At 31.7% G+C, this 21,829-nt stretch overlaps 2 protein-coding genes and 1 long non-coding RNA gene across 6 annotated transcripts; all 3 read left to right on the plus strand.

The window, feature by feature from the left end:
• Positions 1-4,118: 4,118 nt before the first annotated feature.
• LOC148563037 (uncharacterized) lies at positions 4,119-5,946 on the plus strand. The gene is made up of 3 exons (XR_015885816.1): positions 4,119-4,168; positions 4,251-4,394; positions 5,733-5,946. It is a non-coding gene; the product is annotated as an uncharacterized LOC148563037 (long non-coding RNA).
• A 1,989-nt stretch (positions 5,947-7,935) lies between these two features.
• Positions 7,936-12,132, plus strand: LOC107605140 (uncharacterized). Of its 4 annotated transcripts, none has more exons than XM_088492167.1 (8): positions 7,936-8,186; positions 8,457-8,541; positions 8,678-8,748; positions 9,703-9,809; positions 10,918-11,024; positions 11,309-11,358; positions 11,450-11,532; positions 11,628-12,132. In XM_088492167.1, exons 2-8 carry the CDS (start codon positions 8,484-8,486, stop codon positions 11,740-11,742), a joined length of 591 nt encoding a protein of 196 aa, XP_088348293.1. In that variant the 5' UTR covers positions 7,936-8,186; positions 8,457-8,483; the 3' UTR covers positions 11,743-12,132. The 4 variants fall into 4 exon arrangements, with proteins under 4 accessions (XP_088348293.1, XP_088348296.1, XP_088348294.1 ...); XM_088492170.1 differs by having other exon boundaries at positions 8,036-8,246; positions 9,709-9,809; XM_088492168.1 differs by having other exon boundaries at positions 8,048-8,246.
• Positions 12,133-13,658: 1,526 nt separating this feature from the next.
• On the plus strand, positions 13,659-16,295 carry LOC148563038 (mraW methylase family protein). Its single transcript, XM_088489282.1, has 5 exons — positions 13,659-14,136; positions 14,563-14,808; positions 15,109-15,177; positions 15,381-15,573; positions 15,730-16,295. The coding sequence occupies exons 1-5, from the start codon at positions 13,789-13,791 to the stop codon at positions 16,131-16,133; spliced, it is 1,260 nt and encodes a 419-aa protein (XP_088345408.1). The 5' UTR covers positions 13,659-13,788; the 3' UTR covers positions 16,134-16,295.
• Positions 16,296-21,829: the final 5,534 nt, after the last annotated feature.

Below are 21,829 nucleotides of genomic sequence, written 5' to 3' on the forward strand. Positions count from 1 at the left end.
TACATATTTTTTATTTAATTTTAAATTTTTACTGCTTATCTTTTTAATATATATTTTCACTTTTTTTTAATATTTATTACATATAATTTTAAAAAAATACTAATGTTGTGATTAAAAGTTAAAATTAAGATTCAATTATTTTTAAAAAAAATAAGTTAATTTTATAACTATCAATATAAATTTTTTTTATGTTAATATCTAATTATATTTTTATATATATAGAAAAAATATTATTTTTAAATAGCAAATATAAAAATTAATTATTTCTATTTGTACAACAAACTTAATATCTAATCAAATATAAAAATATACACGTTAAATTCTTTCAAATTTTAGATAACGAATGTTAAAATTAAGTAAAAAATTAAATTCTTTCATTTGAAAATAATAACTAAAAAATTTATTATTTAATTTTGTTTAAGACTCTGGTCTTCTTAGTCGACGGAGACTTTTGTCCCTTACGACCATTTTATAATAGTAGTTTAATGTTATAAATTTTTTGTGTCATAATCTATAATACCAGGATCGACGTAATTTAAAAAAATTTATATTCCCGTAATAGTATTACGGGTAAAAATACTAGTAAAAGATTAAAAATAGAATAGGACCTTGTTGAATATATAAAAGGGATCATTTCTAAGTCTTTTGCTTTCTATTATGGGCAAAAATTTTGTGTATAATGTGAAAGGTACCTGTTACATAACAATCAAACTAAAAGGGATCATGTTAATTTGCCTGGTATGATACTACTGTTTTTTATTTATTTTGTCCTGCTTCTTTTATATTATATGTTGCTATTCTATCTCTACCTTTTAGGTTTGCAATCTTTACAAGTAATTCGAGTGTATTTTTATGAAATTAAATTAAGTAAAAAAAAATTTAAAAAGAAGATTAAGGGTATATAAATTTGTGAAGAAAAAGATTTTATTAGTGACATAGACCATACAAGAATAAAAAATGAGAAATAGTAATAAAAAATAAGTGTTGAAACTTTTACTAATATCGTAAGAGAATAAATGAACTTTTTTAAAGTGGACAATAGTTAAATAGAACTTGTTCCTGAATGCTAATTTTATTTTTTATTATCTTTTTATTTGAAATTGATGAACGAAATAAAGAATAATGAGAAAGATTAGAAAAGAGAAAAGAAAAGAGATGATCTCCTAATTGTTGAAATTTTTTTTAGAAAATGAATTCAAATCTTTTTTTATAATCTCAAGTTATTTTAAAGGAAAATACATTGTCCAATAGTTACAATGTCATATCCAGTATATTCTTCTTGTTTAAAGGCTAGTTACTAAATAAAATAATTGTGAAAATGTATTTTCCTTATATTTTTATTATTTTAAGTTTATTTAACTAAAAATAAATATAAAAAAGTTAATCTTCACAAATTAAGTTAACAGTTCTGATACCACTTTCGGTATGCGTAACAAAAAGGTGTTGGGATAAAAAAAATTTATGACATGTAGCATTATTAGAGGAACATTTAATTTAGTTCCTTTTTAATTAGATGATATTTTTTATATTTTAAATCCAACAAATTCATTTCTACAAAAAAAAATTAACTCCTTAGAGTATTTTTTAGTTTTCATTCTTTTGGTCTAACACTCCCAGGAAGAACTTTATTTTTTTTTATCATGTTTTATACCATGTTAAAATTAATCATATAAAAAAAATCATACTTTTAGCATCAATCAACAAATTACATTACAATATACATAAATTCAAGGATTGAATTATGATTTACTGATTTTTAATGGTTAAAAGGAAAATACAAAGCTGAATTTATGATTATTTATCTGATGTATGTGCTTCTCTACATTTGGAGTTTAAGGTTAAACTATATAAATTTTGAGTTGCTGTAAACCTCTGGAATTTTTATTTTTAGCTGCTGTAACTTTGCAAGATGATAATCATGAAAATAATTGAATTATTCAACGAAATTTTTTAAGAATAACATTTTTTATTTAAAATATTTTTCTTTTGTTAATGGTTATCGAGCTATAATATATGAAATGTGGATTTTTAAATTGTGAATTTGTGAACTTTTATCAAGTATTTTTTATAATTATATTTTTTAAAAACATAATTAATCTGATAATAAATTAACAATATTCTTGTATTCAAATATTTTCAAAATTAAAGAATTGAAAGAAATTTATATACAAAAAATCTTCGTATGAAATTATTTGCTAAAAGCTGACAATAATTTAATATTAGTGTAAATAACAAACAAGTCTCTAACTTTTATTTCGAAAATAAATAAATTATTAACTAATTAAAAATATAAAAATATTTTTTATTTTTTAAAATGTGAGACGTCTAAGAATTTGTTTGTGTAGACTTTTGAAAAAAAATATTTTTTTGAGTTATCTTTTTTTTGAAAAATCTTATAGGAAAGTAAAAGTAATTTTATGTTTGGACTTTTTATTTATCAATTATGTTTGGATATAACAATATAAAAATACATTTTTGTTTATTTATTATGTAAATTTTTTTTAAAAAATATCTTTTAAAAAAAGATGTAAACGGTAGCTTCTCAAAAAATATATTTTTTTTCAAGTGTTTTTATTTTTACTAATAGAAATTTACCAAACACACTAAAAAATGAACAAATATTAAAAAAAATCTTTTTTTTATTATCTTAATGACACCCAAACAAGCACTAAGTCTCTCTAGAATATCGTTTTTTTTTAGTAAATAAACAAAGAAACAAAGCAAAACAAAAAAAAAAAAAAACGCTTATCCTATATATCATCAAGCATGAGTTATTGTAGATCATCACAAGACTCGGACCAAATAACATGAGTAAGATGAGTCTTCACACCATATCTCGCTAGTCAATCCGCCAAGTATTAGCTTCACGGGTTATCCAATCAAAATATACAACCTACGGTCTTGACATAAACTCTTGGATCTTATTAAGAATATCAACATCAGAATTATGCCCATTATTCGAATTGTATAATAGGTGCAAAATATCAAGACAATCCGTTTTGCACACAATATCTCTCAAGTCATAATCCCAAGTTAAAACTGGACCCCTCTAAATAGTAAAAAGCTCACATCAGACAGTAGACTCTAGAAGACAACTACTAGCTAGAACAAGCCAAAATTCAACAGCCATTAGAATCTCTATTGACAACCAATTTTAGCCAAGTTCCAATAAAAAATTAGTCTCGCATCACAATTAACTTTAAAATGATTACCTGCTGGAGGTTCCCACCTCATCCAATTCTTAAAAGATCTAAAGCACACACTGGTTTTAGCAAACTTTCTTAAATTATTAGCAGTTATCTGTGTTATAGCAACAACCTTGTGATTTGACTATTGATCTCTAGTGTTAAAAAAGATCATTACAGCAATGCTTCTACGCTCACCAAAGACTCATCCCAAATAATTTCTCATTACCCGACATGACCTTTCGAAACCAAAATTCCAAAGGGGTATCTTCAAATGACTCAATAAACAAAGGAAAATATTTTTTCAAATGACTCTAGATTTCACAGTCTCTAAGATAATGCTCCATTATTTCCTAATCCTCATTGCATCTCGAACATCTATCCGACTCAGTTAAATGACGCTTGAAACGGAAGGTGTAAAATTCAGTTAAATAACGAATAATTAAGTGATAAATTAATTATGAGAAAATATGGCTAAAAATGTAATAATTTACAATGTGAAAAAAATAAAAATATCTAAAATACAAATTAAAACACTTATCTTAAAAATTTTGGTCTTAGGTTTGACCAACGGACCGAAAATCACAAAACGACTCATGTTGGGCCCAAGCCCACATACATGACCCTCATAACTTAGTGAATTTAGTCATTCCTTCCTCCTCCTTTCATTTAGAGTTCCACAGAAAATAGAAGAGAGTGAAGGCTCACCCTAAATTACTACTCATCACATCACTCAATCCTCATAACTTTCAAATCCTAACTCTGATCGAAGACTCATTTGCAGCTATGCGTCACTCTCGTCGCGCTCTTCGATTCTATCTAACTATTGTGGTAAGAAATTTTAAAATTCTTGCCTCATTCTTCATTTATCCTCAATTTCGCATATTAGTTTGGGTATTGAGAAAATTTCGATTTTTGAATGTTTAAGGGAGGCTCAATCTTAAGTTCTAGCGAGATTTTGACCCAAGACTATGAGAAATAAGGTAAGTAGACCTTTTCTCTTTATTTTTTTCAAGTTTTACTTATGAACATTGTGTGAATGTTGTGAAAATTGAATGTGATTAGATTGAATATGATTGGATTTGTGTAAATTCGGTGCGGAATTGAGTCAAAGATCACATTGGTGAGGAATTTGGTGGAGCTTGGATCGGTGGAGGTTGAAATTGTCGGAGAAGAGTTTTTTCGAGGTTGAGACTGCCGTCAACGAAGGTACGAGTTTTAATTTCGAATAGACATTATGTAACATTTTGTGAAAACCTAGGTTAATTATCCTAGGATAGTGTTGAATGTTGTGTGTTGATGATGAAGTGTGATTATGTGAATTGAGTTTTTGGTGAGTGCTATACGATGGTAAGATTGAGATTGAATATGCATGTTGTGGTATAGTTGTTATTATATCGATTGGTATGAAATTAGACCGGAGACCGTGATAGGGTGAGGTATTTTCTATTTGATAAGTTGCATAATTGCCATATTTTGATTGGTTATGGAATGATGTGGTTTGGCCGGGTGATTAACATGTGATTGATTTGTTGATAGAAGTTTGGAAAGTTGGATTGTTGTGTTGGAACTTTTTGATTAGGTGTTGAATGGATAGAACTAGATAAATTTATGTTGAGATACTTTTGGGATGATTTGAAACTAAATTGAATTGAGATTTGGTAAAATTTGGCAATAGGATAAATTTAGCAAAAACAGAATTTAGACCAACATCGACGGGCCATAACTTAGTGCTCGAAGTTTGGATTTGCATAAAATTTATCTGAAATTGAAGATGGTGCAAAGAACTTTAAAACTGTCTAAGAATGGAAGAAAATGAATTTTATAGAGAAAATTATGAAGGATTGAAAACTGGTATAAAAATCTAGAATTTGAGATTATGCAGAACATCAGAAATTTTGGTCTGCGTATCCACGCACAGTATGGTGTGTGCGCACTACACAAAATGGGTGTAAATACTCATGCGTACACACAAGGGTGTGCGTACGCACATCAAAGAGTTTTAGCAAGTCATGTATATGCATGAGGTGATGCGTACGCACAAGTCATATTTTCTTGAAGAAACCATGTTTTTAACTGTTTGGCCTTTCCGGCACTCTTGTAAACTTCTGTAACCCCTAAATGAATCTCGATAACTCATTTTTAAGCCTTGGATAGGGTGTGGCTAAGTTCAATGAACTAAATTTAATTATTTTGGAATGAAACACTTAGTTAACCGAAAAAAAAATATTGTGGGATGGTGGTTTTATCCCGACTACGATGAGGACGGAGGTTCCATCCCACTCACGTGTTAGTAAAATTAGCAAATCGATAAATGAATTGGGGGTTAATGAATTCAAATTAATGCAATAGATAACAAATTGGGGTTAATAAGCAAAATCACTTATGAAATTACTAAAAGACACTGATATTGTTGATTTATTGTGGTCTGAATGGCTGGATTAGAAAGGTCTGGGTGTTATCCCGTTTGCGTACTGAATTGATTTTGCTTTGGCACTTGTACTGGGTAAGGACAAATGTCTCATCCCGCTTGTTCTGTGGTTGCAGTGTGATGTGGGGACAGCGATACGTAACGCCCACGTTCTCTTGGATGAAAGGTGAGACGGCACTCTTTGTTGTTTGAAACATTTATACTTCCGGGAGAAGGTGAGACAGAGCTTTCCGCTGGAATAATGGTACCATGATTTATAATTCCTCCTGGTGATGCGCATCGAGAGACCGATTCGGGGTGTCAACCGAATTTTGTGTCGGACTTAGCCTAATAACCGACACGTAAGCTCATGGCTAGTAGGACAAACATGCATAATCTGCATTTAAGTAACATTGTTTGAGTATGCTCATTGTATTTGGTTTATCTATGTGAATATTTTCTGTTTAACTCCTATTTGCCTTACTTGCTGTAATTGTCTTTGTCTGTGCTTGAAATTCTCTATTTGTGCTTGTTACTACTACTAAATAAATTACTGGATATTAAATTACTGAGATTAAATCATTATGACATGGAGAGAATTGATGACTTGTATGGAGAATAATTGAGAGTCTGAAATCACTAGTTTAGTTGAAACTTAGTTTGATTTTTCCTGTTTGGATTTAGAAAGGACTTTAGACTTGAATTTTGTGTTGGTTGGAGTTTAGAATTATCTAGTGGGTTCATATCTTTTTACATACTCTCTATTTGGAATTACTACTCTAATGGAAATCTTTGGGTTCTCACCCCATTGTGGAACTATTTATTTTATAGATACAGGATGTAAGACACCTTATTGAGCGTGCTAGATTTCTCTCGGAAGCGAATACACTCTTTTGGGATTTTATTTTGTATCTTAGTATATTATATTTTTCACTTTTGAATATGTCTTTGTATATCCCTCTTAGAGATTGATTTTGGAGAAACATGTATTTTTTTATTTTGTGTACTTCTGGGATGTGTTGTAGTTTCTAACCGGCATTGTCTTCGGGGGTCGAGACTAGTACTTACTATGTATCTCCTTTTGAATCTTATATATATATATATATATATATATATATATATATATATATATATATATATATATATATATATATATATATATATTTTTTTTTTTTTCTGTATATCGGTGCAGTATATCTTTGATGTTTTGAGTGAGATGCGCTTGTCGTTTCGTTATTTTTTTTACAGGCTATTAGCTATATTACTATCTTTTAAATATATGTATGTATTTTTTTAGGTATCGTAATGCCTTACTACCACTGATTTACGACTATAGCGTAAAAGTTTGTGTGATAGGGTGTTACAGAAGGTATTCATCGGAAACGCATTTTGTAAACCCAGCCACATCATCATCTTTATCTTTTCTGGAAAATTACAATGCCAAATCCACCTACAGTTGCTATTACCATTCCCATTTAATTTCTTCTTCAAGAGCCAACGATAATCTTCTCTAGAACTATAAATCTTTAAAGCTGCAGGCCACCAATTCCATCCGGGCTTCAAATCAGACATAAGCAGAGACCAAATGCTATGAAGAAACTGTTTGTTTTTATGAGAAATTGGCGCGACAAGTCTTTCTTCCTCCCAAGCCCCATTGCTCCACAAATGTGTTAGATCATAAAGTTTACTGAGAGGAGTCCACTTATCATACCAAATCGATTATTGCCATTAGATGCTACTCATGTGATTGAAAATCCGGAAGTATTTATGAGTTAGAACCTGCACCTACAATTTGTTCTTATTATCTCTAGAAGATCGATTTATTTTTATATATCTTGGACAGAGAAACTTAAATATTTCATATTTTAAAAAATAAAAAATATTTTTATATTTTTAATTAGTTAAAAACTTATGTATTTTTGAATAACTACGTTATTACGTGTACGCTAAAATTAGCCACTAAAGTAAGCCATCAATATAAAAATACATGTTGAAATACAAATACACATTAAAAATAAATTAAATTATATATGTATTTATATATAAATATATTGATTATTAATTTTGGTACGAATAATATTTTTTGTTTTCAAATTAAAAAAATTGAGTATGTACCCAAATAAGTTCCTGACAAATTTTTATTACATTGAGGTTTTTAAATTTTACAAAAATAAAATATATAAGTTTCTTTATCTTAGTTAAATCTAATATTTTCAGTTAAACAAATAAATTCTCAAAAGTATGACACAATAATCTATATATCTTATTTCTATAAAATTCAAAAATCTCAACGTAGTAAATTTTTTTAAATACAAAAATATCCAATATAAAAATTTTCAAGAATCCATTTAGATATATACTCTAATAAATTAGACATCTATTTATTTTTTTTTTCTTAGTATTACTGTTATCTTACCGCCTCAAGTATCAACTTCAACCTAAGAAACTTCTTAGTCACCAAAAAAAAAAACCTAAGAAACTTCTTGAGTTTGAGGCATCTTCCGACTTCGATAATAATCTCGTCTTCTTCTCTCTTATTTCTTCGCTTTTTGCGGCGGCTGCACTCTTCTTCCCCCCTAGGTGGCGGCGAGGTTCCATTTTCCCCCCTCTCACTTCTCTCTCTGCTTTTTACGCTCTGATTCTCTTGCTTGGTGCTTATCTTCTACTCTTTCTCTCCTAATGCATATTCCATTTACTTTTCAAACACTCATATATCTTGTTTTCCCAATTTTCTTATATATTGGTTTTTCTAGAAGCAAAATCTTTCCACTGCACATCATTTAATACCCTTGCCCTGTGAATCTGTCTCAGCATCATTCTATGCGAGTTTATTTATTTTTATTTTATTTATGCGATTTTAGGGTTTTGTAATCCCCTCATCAACTCCTATGCTAAGTTCAAGACTTCCAAGACTTGGACCATGGATCGCCAAGCGCCTCTTCACAAGTAAATCACTGCATTTTTAACTATTTTTTTATGCTTCCCTTTTTCTTAATTACCAATTTAATTTACATAATGTCCATTACATGTCAACAATATCTAATTCCGTTAAATCCATGATTCTAAAAAATCATTTTGGCAGGGAATTATGCATCCATTTATAGAGGAAGATACAATCAAAGCACCAGAAACAGTTTCCTGCAACCTCCGGCAGTAAGTATGATTGAATCATTCAATTTAAATCTTACGATTTTGGATATCTAAATTTGGCTCTTGGCTTTCTGTATATGATATTTGGCTGTTGTAACCATTGCCAAAAAAAAAAAAAAAAGGAAACAAATACTAGATTTCAATCAATGGCGAGTTTACTGATGAAGCAAAGACTAGTATAAGAATTCAATTTTGGCCTTTGTTTGGCTGATACTATGAATAATCTGTTTTTGTTTGTTATTTGAAGTTCTGTTTACGAGTATGATGTAATTCTTATTGAACGGAATGGTAACTATGGATGCACAATTATGGAAGGTTATATATCATTCATAGAAATTGAAGCTTTTGAATGTATTAGGTGAGCTTGATAATAAGATTAGACATTCACCAGTTCAAGGGGTGTCGTCGTGTCGAGGAGTGTAATCATGAATGTTGTCCCATTAAGTCGAGATGACTGATGTGTTTGTGTATGACACAAGAATGGGAATTTAGATTTTGGTTATTTTGGAAATGTTAATTAATTTAGCATTTTTCTGTTGTTTTGGAAATGAGTTCATTTGCTTTTCATAATTTTGTCTCAACAGATTTCGTTGCTTTCGATTTCTTGTCATTAGAGATAGATTTCATTGTGACAACATTCGCAATTGGTAAAGGAAATAACCCCGGGATATGTAAATCTCTGAATGTTGTAATAGAATTTTACACTAGAAAAAGGAATCTAATGGGGAGTATGTGAGGATATATTAAAAACTTGGAATTTCTAGAATAATGTATATTTAAAAATTTCTCCAATTGGAAATTAAGTGCTATGATATTTGTGGATGCCATGTAGATTAAAATTATATATGTATATATATTTATGGATTATTAGCTAAATAGTTTTATAAGATGTTTTTTTTTTCTGTGGCATGTTTATATCTGTGTTTTTAATGCTAATTATTATTATTATTTTGTTAGGTACAGTTTCAACAACTTTCTCTTAATAAGTTATATAATGGAGCTATGATTGGAAAACATAATTTCCTATCAACAACTAGCAATGAAGGGAATGAACAAAAGGAAACGTAAGTCTTCTTTTTTTTATCTGAAAATATTATTGAAATTGCCTTTTCTATAGCAGTGTATGCATTTTCATGATGAGTGTAGTCAAGTAACATGATATACCTATATAAACTCACACTTTGCCTTCCCCAAATTAAACTGAGACACAATTGGAGCTAGGAATTTCATTGTTGCACCTCAATTCTCTATTTTTGTCCCTTTCCCTCCCCTGGCACTGTCCTTTACTGTTGCTCAACATATTATCCCAAAGCCTTCCCATAGACTATGTATCATACTTCTATGTTTCTCACTTTAAACTCTGTTGTCTTCTCTATTGCTTTTCCTATATATATATATTTTGTATAAATTGGGAATATTTATCTATACTTCTCAAGTTGGCGGCCAGCTTTCCATCCACTATCCAGCTATAGCAGTTTTTGAGTAGGCCACATTGCATCTTGATCCAGGATTAGCTACTATGTTTTTGCACGATTCACCCTGATTGGAGAAGTTAAAAGTTATGCGATTTTGGTTTATAATGGTTCAGACAATTTTATTGGGAAGGTCACAGTTTGTGTGTAATCTACCTTTGTAGCTTATACTACTAAGTTGTAATGGTTGAATTTTTAATGGGATATGAGAACTTAATGCAAAGAATGCTAATCTCGTAGTGTGCATTTTACCAGTCTGGTTTTGTGCTCTTAACCATGGGGTTGTAATACTTTACCATCATAGAATGAGTTGAGTTGATGTTGGGGTGTGGTACTTCTGCCTAAATGGCACTAGTAGTGATTCCGGGCAAGTCTTGAGTTGTTGCTCTCAGTCATACTTTCTTGAAACATCTTTCATTCCATTGCTCTTGGCAGAGGACAATAATACTTATCAAATGCTAAACTAACATTTTAATAGTTGTTCAATGCTAACTTTACATAAGACATACAGCACAATTAATGCTTTATATTCCTTACATATTGGATTAGATGAACACAATGCATTGTGTAAGTGTGTCCTTACTCAATTAGATGAATGGTCGTATATCTTCAAAGCTTAGGGGTAAAAGTGCATGTTTATCATTTAGTTTCTTGCATGTTTATCATTTAGTTTCTTAGTCTTTGATCCAACTATGTGCAGGATATCTGTGACGTTTGTTGATAAGGATGGGGAGGAACAACATATTCGAGTCCCTGTTGGAATGTCCATGCTAGAAGCTGCACATGAAAACGACATTGAACTAGAAGGCAAGAAAATAATTGTACACTAAATTGTATATTATCAATTTTTTCATTCTACACTAAATTGTATATTTTGATTGTTTTGAAAATAATTTCTTTTGTTTGGATAACTTGCTCTGGTTGCTACCTTACTCATAATGGATATATTGACCCATGTCATACACCCTTATTTTTTTAACTAAGCTTGCGAGTCTGTGTTTTGGGGCTATGGAAGTTGCATAGTAGTATATTTACTATTGATTCAGCTTAGGTTCACTTTTTCACGAGTTTTATAATATGTTGTTTTGCAGGGGCATGCGAGGGCTCACTTGCATGTTCAACTTGCCATGTTATAGTCATGGTAAATTAAATTAATTTATCATTTTTATGCAATTACTTATTATTTTCCACATACGTGAGTGTCAAATTGCTTGAGTCTGAACTTTGTGCAGGATGTAGAATATTACAACAAATTGGAAGATCCAACTGATGAGGAAAATGATATGTTGGACCTAGCTTTTGGCCTTTCCGAAACGTGAGTTTGTTTAATCTGAACATGGGATCCCTTATATCTATAGTTTGTATTTCAACCCTAAATTCTTCCCAGACTAATCTTGGTAGTTAATACAGTTCACGTTTGGGTTGCCAAGTGATTGCAAAGCCTGAACTCGACGGGATTCGATTAGCTATTCCAGCTGCCACGCGGAACTTTGCAGTCGATGGTTATGTGCCGAAGCCACACTAATGAATACAATTTATAAGTTTGAGTGCAAAAGAATGGCAACTGATAAGGTTTAGGATTTGGAGGTTTAGGTTTTGTAGCTTAATGATTGGTTCTAGATAAATGAGCATTTACATCTTAGGCATTATTTTGGTGCTGAGTTTTGTGGATAACAAGCTACTCAGTATGCGAGAACCAGAAATTTGTCACTGTTGGGAATTTTCAGCGTCCCAAGTATAGTTGCATGCCAATAAATTAATCAGAGATCTGCTACACGTCCAAGCAATATTGCCATTCAAGTTCAACTAAGTAGACCTAATACCAACAAAAACCATTCATTAAAAAGAGTGTGATTACACGCACATATATCATTTTTTTAATCTAGTCATTTACGTTCATGGGGTGTTGTCGTCATCTTTTTCTTCGTGTTCTTCATTTTCCTCTTCCTCCTCCTTTTTCTTCTTTTTTCTGCGTATTTTTTCCTCATTGTCATTCTTTTATTGTTGCTGTTATTGCTATTACTATAGTAGAAGGTAAGGAGAAAGAGTTTTGAATTGAGTAGAATGAGTTTAAATATAGCTTAATTCATTCAGAAATGAACTGAAATTACATAATGATTACGACAAAATTAACTCAGAAAAAAAGAGAAATAGAGAATAATAGTAAAGAATTTGTAGAACTCAAATTGTGTTAAATTTGAGTAAATCAATAAAATTTTTGAGAAAATGAAATAAAAAGTAGATGAGGAAGAAGATGAGAAAGAGTTTTAAATTGTGTAGGACAACGAGTTCAAATGAGCTTAATTCACTTAGAAATAAATTGAAATTGCATAATAATTGCGACACAATTAACTCAAAAGAAAAAGAAGTAGAAAACAATAGTAAAGAATCTGCAGAATTCAGAAATTGTGTTAAATTTGAGTAAATCAAGAAAAATTGAGAAAACGAAATAAGAATGAGAAGATGAAGAAAAAGATGAAAAAGAAGAAGCAATAGAAGATGAAGAGGAAGAGGAGAAAGGGTTTTGAATTGTGCAGGATAACGAGTCTAAATGTACCCTAATTCACTCAGAAATGAACCGAAATTACATTACAATTACGACACAATTAACTAAGAAATGAATCGAAATTTACCATAACGATTGCGACATATAAACTCAAGTTCGAAAACAAGCATACAAACAAGATTGAATCATGGTTTCTTCTTTTTTGTTTGATATTTTCTTTTCCTTTTTTTGGTTTTATTCCTCTCAAAAGAGTAAATAAATAAAAATTGAAAAAATGAAATAAGAAGGTGAAGACGAAGAAGAAAAAGATAAAATAGAAGCAGTACAAGATGAGGAGAACGAGTTTTGAATTGTGTAAGACAACGAGTCCAAATGCTCCTTAATTCACTCAGAAATGAACCGAAATTATATAATAGATTGCGACACAATTAACTCAAAAATAAATAAAAAATTATATAACGATTGTGACACAATTAACTCCATTAAAAAATAATCACACAAACAAGACTGAGTCATGAATAACAACACATCAAAAATCAATTTTAGATCAGACAACATTATCAATATGATAAAAATTCAACGATAACGATGATATGTATAAAAAAAAGATGATGATAACGATAACGATAACGATGATGATCATAAGAATGATGACGATGGAAGAGAAGAAAAAGGAAGTTGAAGAAGAAATTCAAATGAGAAAAAAATGAGGATGAGGTGGTGGTGTTGTTGGTATTTACGATAATAAAAAGAAGAAGCGCCGCGAGAGTAGAAGAAAGCGAGAAAAAAAAACCGCGTGATTCTAAATTATTTGGATAAACTTTGATGTTAAAATTATTTGGACAGGAAGAATAATTTAAAAAATTAAATCTTTAGTTCCGCTTTTAAATCTAGTTACTATTACAACTAAAGTATCATTAATTGAGGAATTATGTAAAGTGATAGAATTTGTAATTTTGTAGGATTAGATCACTTTTAAAAGAAAAAAATTGCCCCTCTCAGGTTCTGGTTGGTGCCAGTGTTTTTGATTACGAAAGCAGAAGCAGAATAATCGGAATTGGAAACATGGCAATGCTCTACAAGATATCATTACTATCGCTCTCACCCACACCCATCCTCCTCAACCGCCTTCAAAACCTCACTTCCCTCTCTTGTTCTTCTTTTTCAACTGTCAATAGCCCCATTCGTAGCAGCGCCACCTCAACAAAGAAGCAGAAGCAAAAATCGGCGTTGGCCAAAGAGAAGAGAAGGACCCGTTCCGATAAGGACTTCGACATGGACGCTGTAATGGACCGTTCTGAATCTCGTCATCATTTTCCTGTTATGCTCGCTGAAGTTTTGGACGTTTTCTCCAATCTCTCGCTTACTTCCTTCGTCGATTGCACCCTTGGCGCCGCCGGTCATTCCTCCGCTGTTAGTATCAATCAATGCCTTCATTTTGCACGGATTTCTTAAATTTAGGGGTTTTCTTTTGCTACCTTTGTTTTGTGCAATTAATTATTAGTTAGTATAATTTAGAGTAAGGGTTCAATTTGGTTCTGAAATTGCAAGTGTTTCGTTTTACTATCTTATTAACCTTATCAGAGAAAGGAGTATCTTGCATTGCAACTGACCATCGAGTCGAGATTAAGTTAGACCCTTGAGTATTTCGAAGTATGTGTTCAAGGACAATTGTCTTTCCATTAATTCTTATTGTATAACATGTAGAGAGAATTTGATATGATTTTTATTTTTTGATAGACTAATTTGATGTTATGCATTTATTTTGGGCATGTATACTATTTCTTATTTGATAATGACATTGTGATGATGTTAATTTGTATATGAATGTTGAGACAGGTGATTAATGGGCATGCGGAGTTGAAGTATTTTGTTGGGATGGATGTGGATCCTGTGGCACATAACATGGCTCAAGCTCGAATCAATTCTGTAGTAGAAAAGCAATTGGATGGTGGTGTAAAAGTTTTTACGCTGCTAAGGAATTTCAGACATATCAAGTCTGCTCTTAGGGAAACTGGCGACGAACGGTTGGTGGATGGTAGCATCGATGGAATCTTGATGGACTTGGGCATGTCATCCATGCAGGTTTCATTCTTGAACTTGTATCTTCTATACTGTTACGTGATCGGCCCACTTGCTGCGTTGCTTGGTTTGGTTTCCAATATTTGTGCATGGGTGTTTTTTATCTTTGGAACTTCCAATGGGGAGAAACGGAAAATTTGATTTCTTCTAATTTTTGGTAGAGCAATTGCATTTTATTTATTTATTTGAAAAAGGAAAACTCTCTCTTGCTAAAGTTGTAATGATAAGCTTTATTGAACTTAAAATAAACTGATGACCCTTTTTCTTTTGGCTTTTCTTATTTATATTTGTCCTGGTTTTTAGGTGGACAATCCCCAGAGAGGATTCAGTGTGCTAGCTGATGGTCCCCTTGATATGCGTATGGATCCACAGGTATACTTTTAGACATTATGGAGTTTAATGCAAAAATCAACATGCTCATTTTGCAGAAAGCGTATATGGTTGTAAACTGCTTTGTCAGGATTACGGCTTTGGTGTAGATGAGTATTTTGTGGAATGATACTGTTGCTTGCTTGATGCAGAGTCATTCATAATTTTCTTTCCTGTGTAACTGATGAACAGGCCTAATATGACAGGCAAGTCTTAAAGCAGAGGATATATTAAATTCTTGGCCAGAATCTGAAGTTGGGCGTGTCCTAAGGGATTTTGGGGAAGAAAGTAATTGGCGTAATCTGCAAAAGAAGATTGTTCAAGCCCGGTTAGATGGTGGATTGCATTCCACTACTGACTTGCTCAATCTTATTCGACGTGTGACTCCTGCAATGAAAGGTATATCTTTCTCCATTTTGTGCCTCTTGATTAGTTGTCTCTAAGGCCATCAGTTTATTTATGCATGTCTTTTAGATACTGTAACCAATATCATGCATGAAATACCAATTATGCTCAAGGAAATATAATCACCGATTTCAATCAACATTGTAACAGGTGGAAGGCAAGGTTGGATAAAGACAGCAACCCGGGTGTTTCAAGCTCTTCGAATAGCTGTGAATGATGAACTGAAGACACTTGAGGATTCCCTCTATTCTTGTTTTGATTGCCTCTCGCCGGGGGGTAGGCTTGCCGTGATATCTTTCCATAGTCTAGAGGACAGAATTGTGAAGCAGACATTCCTTGATATAATTAAAGGAAGCGAAGATGAGAGCTGCGATAATAGTGATTTGAGGAAGGTGAGTGATGAGATAAAAGAGAAAGAAGCATGGATAAAACATGTGATAAATGGATCAAATGGAATCATTCTCACAAAAAGACCAATCACGCCCTCGGCCGAAGAAGAAAAATTGAACCGCCGAAGTAGAAGTGCAAAGCTCAGGGTGATTCAGAAGGTTTGATTTTTCTTTTTTTGGATTTTTTTAGAAAATGAAAATATTGTATGCATAGACTTATATGTAGTTTGTTCTTCTTTTATAGTCATCTCTAGAAAATAGTCACTGCTGTATTCACAAATTTCATTAAGAAAAGATTTAAATTATATGCCTTGCACCTTTAGCAAACTATCTGCTTAATTAGACACGAAAAAAAAGCTATCTGCTTAATTTACTCATAATTAATAATTCACACTTCCCCCTCATAATTTCTATTGCATTTATAGGAGTTTGCTAACAAGTATTTCGCTATTTCCTTTTATGTATGTTAAAGTTTGAAACGAGGTAGTATTCGATGAAAAATCGAAAAAGATTTCTTTTTTGACAAATGCTCAAAGACCAGAATAATTTATTATTTTTTATTATTATTTTTAGCCATCAACCTAATTTTTTTATTCGAATAATTTAACAATATATTTTTAGTCTACACTTTTAAATATTAATGGTTAATTGTTAATCAAAATAATAAATTTTACTGGACTTCTAATATTTTTCTTCTTTTCTGAAACGAAAATGTCATTTAAAAAAAAATTGTGATACTTTCTGAAAACTAAATGTCTTTAGAATACTCCTTAGTAAAATACTGAAATTCAATAAAATATCACCATACTTATAATTAAAATTTGCCACAATAGATGCAATGGTAGATGAATGACGTGTCCGATGAGATGATTAAGATTCAAGCTCCAGAAATATAATTGTTCAAAAGTGTCTTTTTTATTATAAAAAGTAATATCAGACTCTTTACACATCAAAATTCTGATTAATATAACTAGTGAATCGTTTCTCAATGATATATGTACCAAAAGACATACCATTTCTCTATTCAACGGAGTAGAGAAGAAAACAAACGGAGTAGAGAAGAAAACAAGCGTAGGCACGATGTTAGATTTGTTACATTCTTATCCTAATTCACATTAAGAAATATTTCTTTTAATTGAAAGATAAGTCCTTTTATCTATTTGCATGCCAACGGTTTGTACTGGGATTAATTGCTGTAATATTTTCCTTGGTTCAAATGAGATTACTGGTTGTGTAATATGCTTAGAACGTTCGAATTCACCGGACTTAAGAAAAGATAATGTTGTTGACAATGGGATCCAGAGCTTGCTACAATTATTGGTAAGGAATTTCAGAATAGTTTGATCATTAGAAACTTTGAATTCTAGTATACTTGTAGATAAATTTCTCAACATAAATTCTATAATTACTTTTAAGATATGAAAAAAATCAGAAAGGAATTTACTAAATTTATGTTTTTATCTCGTGTATTACATGTAATGCTTGTGCATTACGAGATAATACAACTTAGTATTAGCTTACATTATCAGTGACATAAGGAAGAATAATACAAAAAGAATAAGGGAATGAAAATGACAATAAATATATCGTAAAAAGTAAGAGAATATGACATTTAGACCAAAATGATATAACAATATTATAGAATAATAATGCTCTATCTCCATGTAAAAAATCTATTCAAGTCATTGAAGTACTTTTTTTTTTAACGCGCCTCCCCCTTTTCCCAAAGTTACGTGAAATATATGCACGCCCCTTTTTCCCTCCTATCAACGTAACAGATTTACATAAATTTTTTCTTTAACATAAATATTCTTTTTCTTCTTCTCTTTTTCAATGTTAACGATTTGCATTGTAATTTTTGGATTTGTAATCTCTATTGCTTGTCCTTCTTCTTCGATTTTGTGGATTTATCTTCTTCGTTTTCAGATTTCAATATTCTATCAAAATAATGAATGATTCAACTTCAAATCAATTGAATGAGAGCGTTTTGGATTATTCTTCTGAAACGAATCAAACGGACGAGGTTTGGATTTTTTTAAATCAAATTGAATGGAATGCAATTGTTAAATTGAACTGAATTGAACGTACGCATGTGTTCTGAATTGAATTGAATTGATAATCTCTCAATTGTAGATACAGGTGTTTTGAATTTATATAATGGATAATGTTCCATTTATTTAGTACTATACAATTGTTTCACCATAATGACGTGTTCGGTTCATTATGCAGAAAACTATTTGAATTTGAATTTATATAATGGATAATGTTCTGTTCATTTAGTACTATACAATTGTTTCACCATAATAACATGTTCGGTTCATTCTGCAGACCAGGTGTGTTGTGGATGAACAATTTGTCCCAAAGGTCGGGATGATTTTCAAGATACTAGAAGAAGTCGGAAAGTTTTACAAAAATTATTCCAAAGAGTTCAAGAGTTTCTGAAATTCAATACTGATAGCAACATTTTTTTAAAATTATCTCTCTGCTATATTAATATATGCACTTTTTCGGTTCACCATGTGTATTAATTTCGATTCATTTGTTTTTTTTTTTTGGGCTCTTAATATTTGATAAATACCCTGATTCTATTCACTGCAAGTCTGCAACCTAGAATAAAACAGCAGCCAGACAGTTCCAATAGATATATATATTAACATCTTAAACCAACAGGACAAGGACTAATCCATCTTGAATCAGATATATACATTAACATTAAATTTTCAATAACATTTACATTAATATTCACATATAGACATTGTTTGGTTTTTTAAACAAGTTAAACAAAATAGTGCTAATTACAACCAATCAAACAAAGTATATCCTATTTACTATCTATATCCCCGTATGTGAATTTACAATAAGGGCTGGAGAGGACAGCAGATGGTTTTAAGAGTCTTATTTCTTTAGATGCCCGAATCACTTGGTCTCTAATTTTGTTCAGTTTGTGCAACAAAATATTTGGACCATATTTGAGCCTGAAGCCAAAAAAATTTAGTCAATACTTCACTTAATACACCGACAAGCACAATCATACATATTTTAATCAAGTGAATCAAAATGGCCAACCTAACTGAACCGAACATCATTCATGTGCTGAATAAAACGTGATAAATATTCAATCATCAATAAAAACTTTTTTACATGCAAAAGAATTCAACTGAACACATAAAAATCAGGTGGATCAAATGACAAACACCAGTGAACTGAACAGCAATCATGTGCTGAATAAAACGTGATAAACATTCAATCATCAAGTAAATCATTTCTGCATGCAAAATGACTCAATTAAACACACTAATAATCAAATGAATTAAAATAACCAACTCCACTGAACTGAATTTCATTGATGTTCTAAATAAAACTTGAAAAACATTCAATCAGCAAGAAAAATATTTCTGCATGCAAAAGAACTCAACTGAACGCACTAACAATCAGGTGAATCAAATGACAAACACCTGTAAACTGAACATCAATCATGTGCTGAATATAACGTGATAAATATTCAATCATCAAGTAAATCATTTCTGCATGTAAAAGAACTCAACTGAACGCACTAACCATCAGGTGAATCAAATGATAAACACCAGTGAACCGAACACCAATCATGTGCTGAATAAAACGTGATAAATATTCAATCATCAAGTAAATCATTTCTGTATGCAAAAGGACTCAACTAAACACACTAACAATCAAATGAACGAAAATGAGCAACTCCATTGAACAGAAAGAAAATAAGAACACATTTCCATTCCTATACCCTAGTTATGCCAAAAAAAATGGAATCAGATTAAGTCAATCTACTAAACGAAGTAACTCAATTCAGTAAACCTAAAATGCAACTAAGAGAAATGCGAGATTGCAAGATTTTAAATGAACAGTAGTTTTTATCATACCTTTCGCAGTCTTTGTTCTTATTTTTGTTCGTGTTTTCTTCTTCCTTTCGAAATCTTCTCGCGATTCTTCGCCAGTAACGATTTTCGCAGAGAACACGAGTGAAGTTTGAGAGATTTTGAGAGAGATTCGAACTTCTCCAGTAGCGGTTTCAATATTGAAGAATGAACGTTGTTTCATATTCAATGCGTGAATGAATATGTTAACGTTTTGTACGTTTGGGCGCGTGGAGTCACGTTTCATTTAATGAGATTGGGTTTTTTCGGTATTGGGCCAGCTTGGATGGACTTGGATGAAAAATTATATGGATGTGTAGCATGACTGATTATAGAATAGTAAGTTCTCAAAATATCACTTTATTATTATTTTCTTTTTTTTAATATATTATAAATGAGTAAACTACTATTTGTACCCACGAAAGTTGAAAACACTGACATATCTACCCATAGAAGAAGGAAATTACCATTTGTACCCATGAAACACAAACTTTTGCTAACAAAATTATCCAAATCTAAAAAAATATTTGAAATTTTCAAATTACCCTACCACCAACACTTACTTCACACCACCACTTTTCCAATCCCAAACTCTACCACCACCGAAACTCTTTCTCACCACCACCCTAAACCCTAACTATCACCATCACTCAAAATGCCCCGTGCCTCCGACAAACATTCCAGAAACAACGATTATTTCAACCAAACACAGAACAAGTACAAACTTCAACCATGTCTCGTTGTAACTCCAAGAAAATAAAGAGACGCACCTGGATTTAGGGTAGAGTCCTTCCATTGAAGGGGTAGCAGATGTGACGGTCATAGGATACATATTCCAATCCGTTTCCACATTTGGGAACAAACCCAATAATTTCGAATACGCATCACACTTCTCCGCCACCCCCAACCAACCAAACATTCCCTCCACCTCCACCACCACCACCATCGAGACAAGATTGCAGAGGAAGATAGGGGGCGAGTAGTGCGTTCTTGAGAAGATTTTACAAGAAGGTGGAGGATTAGTAGGCTGAAGATTGAAAGAACGAAGTGTTTGAGCTCAACGTTCAGAAACGACGCCATTCCTTGATTGAACTGAGGGTTTTGGTGATTGTGGATTTGCATCAAGTGGAAGGTATCCGGGTGGCGCCGTTGGTTCTCTTGGGAGCATTTTATGGCCGCCATGAGGGAGTTCGACGTCGTCAACGGTGGAGAAGGTCGATGAGGGTTTGGTGGAGGGGAGGCGGTCGAGGGACATGCCGACGAAGAGTTTTAGGGCACGCAACTGGAGGCGCGGGGAGATGGTTACGACTGCGGCTACGGTGGTTACGGCAGTGCGCGATTGAGTGATTGCGTCACGGAGGAAGGAGGAATGGAGGGCCAAGAGAGCGGAGGCTGCATGGAAGGAGGCCGTCTAGAAAGCTTGCGAATTTTGGATGGCGGCAGTAATGGTGGTAGTTGGGGATGAGAGTGGTGGTGAAGAAGAGTTTGGGTAGTGGTGGGATTTAAGATTAGAAAAGTGGCGGTGAAGATAAAGATAATTTAGGAATTTTAGTTGATTTTTTAGTGTTTGAATTTCCCTCTTTTGTGGGTAGATATGTCAGTGTTTTCAACTTTCATGGGTAGAAATTGTAGTTTACTCTATTATAAATACATTTGTAAGTTTTTTAATAAATTTTTTATTAAAATGAGACATATTATAAACTTGATGGACGGACTAATGTCAAATTCATTTATTTTTTGTTTAAAAAAAATGTCCTGATTGAGATTTTACAACAAGTGTATTTAAATTAAATTCTTTTAAAATTAAAAAAAAATATTTTTTTAATTGTTAAAAGAATATTTAAAGAGTTTAATTTTGTTATAGTAATAATTGTACCATCATATCTATTTTTTTTAGGATTATTTATGTGGTTAATGTAAACATGTAATATATAATTATTTTTGTTGATTTCACGTGACGTAATTAGATATACG

Source organism: Arachis ipaensis, chromosome B6 (genome assembly GCF_059453495.1).
Source record: "Arachis ipaensis isolate K30076 ecotype BB chromosome B6, ASM5945349v1, whole genome shotgun sequence".
Classification (NCBI taxonomy): domain Eukaryota; kingdom Viridiplantae; phylum Streptophyta; class Magnoliopsida; order Fabales; family Fabaceae; genus Arachis; species Arachis ipaensis.